At 54.0% G+C, this 7,135-nt stretch overlaps 1 protein-coding gene across 1 annotated transcript in view; it reads left to right on the top strand.

Annotated features, from left to right (window-relative positions):
• The first annotated feature begins 1,568 nt into the window (after positions 1-1,568).
• The window catches only part of LOC137310130 (leucine-rich repeat-containing protein 71-like), a 114,376-nt gene continuing 108,809 nt past the window's right edge, over positions 1,569-7,135 (top strand). Inside the window, exons 1-2 of the mRNA XM_067978100.1 lie at positions 1,569-1,708; positions 2,547-2,706. Coding sequence (XP_067834201.1) covers positions 1,569-1,708; positions 2,547-2,706 — 300 coding nt within the window. The remainder of the gene's footprint in view (positions 1,709-2,546; positions 2,707-7,135) is intronic.

Below are 7,135 nucleotides of genomic sequence, written 5' to 3'. Positions count from 1 at the left end.
CGGGCGACCCCTTATTCCGAGACTATGCCCCCTAGTTTTAGATTCCCCCATGAGGGGTAACATCCTCTCAGCATCTCCCCTATCGAGTCCCCTCAGAATCTTGTATGTTTCAATAAGATCTCCTCTCATTCTTCTAAACTCCAATGAGTAGAGACCCAACCTGTTCAATCTTTCCTCATAAGACAACCCTTCCATACCCGGAATCAACCTAGTGAACCTTCTCTGAACTGCCTCCAATGCAAGTATGTCCTTCCTTAAATAAGGGCACCAGAACCGTACGCAGTACTCCAGGTGTGGTCTCACCAGCACCCTGTACAGTTGTAGCATGACTTCCCTGCTTTTACACTCCATCCCCCTAGAAATAAAGGCCAATATTCCGTTTGCCTTCCGGATTACCTGCTGCACCTGTATGTTGACTTTTTGTGTTTCATGTATCTATCATAATATAATTCGGTTTAAAGTAGTTACTGAAAGGGACAAAGAAAAATCATCGGTGAAAATACCCAACTGGAAGAGAGTCCATTTCAGTGATTTGAGGAGGGATCGAGCACAGGAGGACTGGAAACAAAGGTTGGCCAATAAAACAGTAAATGAGCAATGGCAGGTCTTCAAGGGTACAGACCAAGCACATTCCCATAAGGAGGATAGATGGGGCATCCCAAGCTAGAGCTCCCTGGATGACAGGAAATAGAGGTTAGAATAAAACAGAAAAAGGAGGTTTATGACAAATATCAGGTACAGAATACAGTAGAGAACCAGGCCGAATACAGAGAGTGCAGGGGGAAATTGAAAAAGGATAAGAATAGATAGAAAGGAGGTGCTAAACAGGTTGGCATCTTCCAAAGTTATCCAGTCACCCGGTCCAGATGGGATGCATCCGAGGTTGCTGAGGGTAGTAAGGGTGGAGATAGCAGAAGCTACCTTGGATATGGGAGTGGTGCCAGAGGACTGGACGATTGTAAAATGTTACACCCCTGTTCAAAAAGGGGGAGAGGGATAAACCTGGTAACTACAGGCCAGTCAATCTAACATCAGTGGTGGGAAAACTACTCGAGACCATCGTCAAGGACAAATTAATTCTCACTTGGAGAGGCATGGGCAGAAAGCACGGATTTGTAAAAGGCAACTCATGTCTGACTAATCTGATTGAGTTCTTTGATGAGTAACAGAGGGTTGATGAGGGGAGTGCGGTAGATGTGTATATGGACTTTCAAAAGGCATTTGATAAAGTGCCACATAAGAGACTTATTCAAAAAATAGAAACACGTGGGATTAAAGGGCCAGTGGTAACTTGGGTACGTAATTGGTTCAGGGATAGGAGGCAGAGAGTAGTGGTGAATGGATGTTTTTCTGACCGGAGGGAAGTATACAGTGGGGTCCCCCAGGGGTCGGTATTAGGACCACTGCTTTTCTTGTTATATATTAATGACCTGGACTTGGGTATAGGGAGTACAATTTCAAAGTTTGAAGATGACATAAAACTTGGCAACGTAGTAAACAGCGAGGAGGATAGTAACAGACTTCAGGAGGACAGAGACAGACTGGTGAAATGGGCAGACACATGGCGGATGAAATTTAATGCGGAGAAGTGTGAAGTTTGGGAGGAACAACATGGAGAGGCTGTAGAATCGAAATGGTACCATATTGAGGGGGGTGCAAGAGCAGAGGGACCTGGGGTGCTTATTCACAAATCTTTGAAGGTGGCAGGGTGAGTTGTTAAGGTGGTTAAGAAAGTGTATGGGACACTTGGCTTTATATATAGGGCCATTGAATATAAAAACAAGGACGTTATACTAAACCTTTATAAATCACTGGTTAGTCCCCAGCTGGAGTATTGTGTCCAATTCTGGGCACCACACTTTAGGAAGGATGTCAAGGCCTTGGAGAGGGTGCAGAGGAGATTTACTAGAATGGTACCAGGGATGAGGGACTTCAGTTATGTGGAGAGACTGGAGAAGCTGGGATTGTTCTCCTTCGAGCAGAGAAGGTTAAGGGGAGATTTAATCGAGGGGTTCAAAATCATGAGGGGTTTTGATAGAGTAAATAAGGAGAAACTGTTTCCAGTGGCAGGAGGGTCGGGAACCAGAGGACACAGATTGAAGATAATTTGCAAACGACCTTGAGGGGAAACGAGGAGAAATGTTTGCACTCAGAGGGTTGTTATGATCTGGAAGGCACTCCCTGAAAGGGTGGTGGGAGCAGATTCCATAGGAACTTTCAAAAGGCAATTGGACATGTGCTGGAAGAGGGCTAATTTGCAGGGATATGGGGAAAAAGCAGGGCAGTGGGATTAATGGGATAGCTCTTTCAAAGATCTGGTACAGGCACGATGGGCTGAATGGCCTCCTGTGCTGTAAGATTCTGTGATTCTTTGACCTATGACCTTCTCACTCAGAGGCGAGCGCGCTGCCACTGAGCCAAGGCTGAGCCCATATTGGACTGTTTTCTGTACCCGTGTTCGCAATATTGCAGTCAGTGCTAAGCCAAGTGAGCTGATAGCCCGGTCCCCGGGTCACCATCCCATTCTGGTCTCCTTTATTTTGCAGAATCCAACATGTAACGTTGAGAAACAACAATATCGACGATGTTGGTGCGAAGCTGATCGGAGAGGCACTCTCCACCATTAAAAAACACAACAAGAACCTGCTGTCGTTAAGCCTCGCCTTCAATCACATCACAGACCAAGGAGCCGGGTACATTGCAGACGTAAGGAACGGGATTTCCCAAAACTGATATTATCGGCAGAGCTGGGAGACTGCAGTCTCCCCACACCCACTCTCACACCCACTCACACCCACTCTCACACCCACTCACACCCACTCACACCCACACTCACACCCACTCTGACACCTACTCACACACCCACTCTCACACCCACTCTCACACCTACTCACACCCACTCTCACCCACTCACACCCACTCTCACACCCACTCACACCCACTCTCACACCTACTCACACCCACTCTCACACCCACTCTCACACGCACTCTCACCCACTCTCTCACCCACTCACACCTACTCTCACACCCACTCTCACACCCACTCACACCCACTCTCACACCCACTCACACCCACTCTCACACCCACTCTCACACCCACTCTCACCCACTCTCACACCCACTCTCACACCCTCTCACACCCACTCTCACACCCACTCACACCCACTCTCACACACCCACTCACACCCACTCTCACACCCACTCTCACACCCACTCTCACACCCACTCTCACCCACTCACACCCACTCTCACACCCACTCTCACACATCCACTCACACCCACTCTCACACCCACTCTCACACCCACTCTCACACCCACTCTCACACCCACTCTCACACCCACTCTCACACCCACTCTCACACATCCACTCACACCCACTCTCACACCCACTCTCACACCCACTCTCACACATCCACTCACACCCACTCTCACACCCACTCTCACACACCCACTCTCACACCCACTCACACCCACTCTCACCCACTCACACCCACTCTCACACCCACTCTCACACATCCACTCACACCCACTCTCACACCCACTCTCACACATCCACTCACACCCACTCTCACACCCACTCTCACACACCCACTCTCACACCCACTCTCACACATCCACTCACACCCACTCTCACACCCACTCTCACACCCACTCTCACACATCCACTCACACCCACTCTCACACCCACTCTCACACCCACTCTCACACCCACTCTCACACACCCACTCACACCCACTCTCACACCCACTCTCACACACCCACTCTCACACCCACTCTCACACTCACTCACATACTCACACTGCAGTCTCCCCACACCCACTCTCACACCCACTCTCACACCCACTCTCACACATCCACTCACACCCACTCTCACACCCACTCACACCCACTCTCACACCCACTCACACCCACTCTCACACCCACTCTCACACCCACTCTCACACCCACTCTCACACTCACTCACATACTCACACTGCAGTCTCCCCACACCCACTCTCACACCCACTCTCACACCCACTCTCACACCCACTCTCACACACCCACTCTCACACACCCACTCTCACACCCACTCAAACGCCCACTCACACACACCCTCACACACACCTCTACTCTCACACACACACACACCCTGCAGTCTCTCTCTCTCCCCACACACACCCTGCAGTCTCTCTCTCTCCCCACACACCCTGCAGTCTCTCTCCCCACACACACACCCTGCAGTCTCTCTCTCCCCACACACACCCTGCAGTCTCTCCCTCTCCCCACACACACCCTGCAGTCTCTCTCTCCCCACACACACCCTGCAGTCTCTCTCTCCCCACACACACCCTGCAGTCTCTCTCTCCACACACATACCCTGCAGTCTCTCTCTCTCCCCACACACACCCTGCAGTCTCTCTCTCCCCACACACACCCTGCAGTCTCTCTCTCCACACACACACCCTGCAGTCTCTCTCTCCCCACACACACCCTGCAGTCTCTCTCTCTCCCCACACACCCTGCAGTCTCTCTCTCCCCACACACCCTGCAGTCTCTCTCTCTCCCCACACACCCTGCAGTCTCTCTCTCTCCCCACACACCCTGCAGTCTCTCTCTCTCCCCACACACCCTGCAGTCTCTCTCTCTCCCCACACACCCTGCAGTCTCTCTCTCTCCCCACACACACCCTGCAGTCTCTCTCCCCACACACACCCTGCAGTCTCTCTCCCCACACACCCTGCAGTCTCTCTCTCCCCACACACACCCTGCAGTCTCTCTCCCCACACACACACCCTTGCAGTCTCTCTCTCCCCACACACCCTGCAGTCTCTCTCTCCCCACACACCCTGCAGTCTCACTCTCCCCACACACACCCTGCAGTCTCTCTCTCTCCCCACACACCCTGCAGTCTCTCTCTCTCCACACACACCCTGCAGTCTCTCTCTCCCCACACACCCTGCAGTCTCTCTCTCCCCACACACACCCTGCAGTCTCTCTCTCTCCCCACACACACACCCTGCAGTCTCTCTCTCCCCACACACACACCCTGCAGTCTCTCTCTCTCCCCACACACACACCCTGCAGTCTCTCTCTCTCCCCACACACACACCCTGCAGTCTCTCTCTCCCCACACACACACCCTGCAGTCTCTCTCTCTCCCCACACACACACCCTGCAGTCTCTCTCTCCCCACACACACACCCTGCAGTCTCTCTCTCCCCACACACACTCTGCAGTCTCTCTCTCTCCCCACACACACCCTGCAGTCTCTCTCCCCACACACACCCTGCAGTCTCTCTCTCCCCACACACACACCCTGCAGTCTCTCTCTCTCCCCACACACACCCTGCAGTCTCTCTCTCCCCACACACCCTGCAGTCTCTCTCTCCCCACACACCCTGCAGTCTCTCTCTCCCCACACACACACCCTGCAGTCTCTCTCTCTCCCCACACACACACCCTTGCAGTCTCTCTCTCCCCACACACCCTGCAGTCTCTCTCTCCCCACACACCCTGCAGTCTCTCTCTCCCCACACACACCCTGCAGTCTCTCTCTCTCCACACACACCCTGCAGTCTCTCTCCCCACACACACCCTGCAGTCTCTCTCTCCCCACACACACCCTGCAGTCTCTCTCTCCCCACACACACCCTGCAGTCTCTCTCTCCCCACACACCCTGCAGTCTCTCTCTCTCCCCACACACACCCTGCAGTCTCTCTCTCTCTCCACACACACCCTGCAGTCTCTCTCCCCACACACACCCTGCAGTCTCTCTCTCTCCCCACACACCCTGCAGTCTCTCTCTCTCCACACACACCCTGCAGTCTCTCTCCCCACACACACCCTGCAGTCTCTCTCTCTCCACACACACACACCCTGCAGTCTCTCTCTCTCCCCACACACCCTGCAGTCTCTCTCTCCCCACACACACCCTGCAGTCTCTCTCTCTCCACACACACCCTGCAGTCTCTCTCCCCACACACACCCTGCAGTCTCTCTCTCCCCACACACACCCTGCAGTCTCTCTCTCCCCACACACACCCTGCAGTCTCTCTCTCCCCACACACCCTGCAGTCTCTCTCTCTCCCCACACACACCCTGCAGTCTCTCTCACCCCACACACACCCTGCAGTCTCTCTCTCCCCACACACACCCTGCAGTCTCTCTCTCCCCACACACACCCTGCAGTCTCTCTCTCCCCACACACACCCTGCAGTCTCTCTCTCCCCACACACACCCTGCAGTCTCTCTCTCCACACACACACCCTGCAGTCTCTCTCCCCACACACCCTGCAGTCTCTCTCTCTCTCCCCACACACACCCTGCAGTCTCTCTCTCTCTCCCCACACACACCCTGCAGTCTCTCTCTCTCTCCCCACACACCCTGCAGTCTCTCTCTCTCCACACACACCCTGCAGTCTCTCTCCCCACACACACCCTGCAGTCTCTCTCTCTCCACATACACACACCCTGCAGTCTCTCTCTCTCCCCACACACACACACCCTGCAGTCTCTCTCTCCCCACACATACACCCTGCAGTCTCTCTCTCTCCCCACACACACCCTGCAGTCTCTCTCTCCCCACACACACACCCTGCAGTCTCTCTCTCCCCACACACACTCTGCAGTCTCTCTCTCTCCCCACACACACCCTGCAGTCTCTCTCCCCACACACACCCTGCAGTCTCTCTCTCCCCACACACACACCCTGCAGTCTCTCTCTCTCCCCACACACACCCTGCAGTCTCTCTCTCCCCACACACCCTGCAGTCTCTCTCTCCCCACACACACACCCTGCAGTCTCTCTCTCTCCCCACACACACACCCTTGCAGTCTCTCTCTCCCCACACACCCTGCAGTCTCTCTCTCCCCACACACCCTGCAGTCTCTCTCTCCCCACACACACCCTGCAGTCTCTCTCTCCCCACACACACCCTGCAGTCTCTCTCTCCCCACACACCCTGCAGTCTCTCTCTCTCCCCACACACACCCTGCAGTCTCTCTCTCTCCCCACACACACCCTGCAGTCTCTCTCTCTCTCCACACACACCCTGCAGTCTCTCTCCCCACACACACCCTGCAGTCTCTCTCTCTCCCCACACACCCTGCAGTCTCTCTCTCTCCACACAAACCCTGCAGTCTCTCTCCCCACAC

Source organism: Heptranchias perlo, unplaced genomic scaffold (genome assembly GCF_035084215.1).
Source record: "Heptranchias perlo isolate sHepPer1 unplaced genomic scaffold, sHepPer1.hap1 HAP1_SCAFFOLD_223, whole genome shotgun sequence".
NCBI classification, from domain to species: Eukaryota; Metazoa; Chordata; class Chondrichthyes; order Hexanchiformes; family Hexanchidae; genus Heptranchias; species Heptranchias perlo.
Note: the sequence above shows the minus strand (reverse complement) of the source record. Positions and strands in the feature narration are given on the sequence as shown.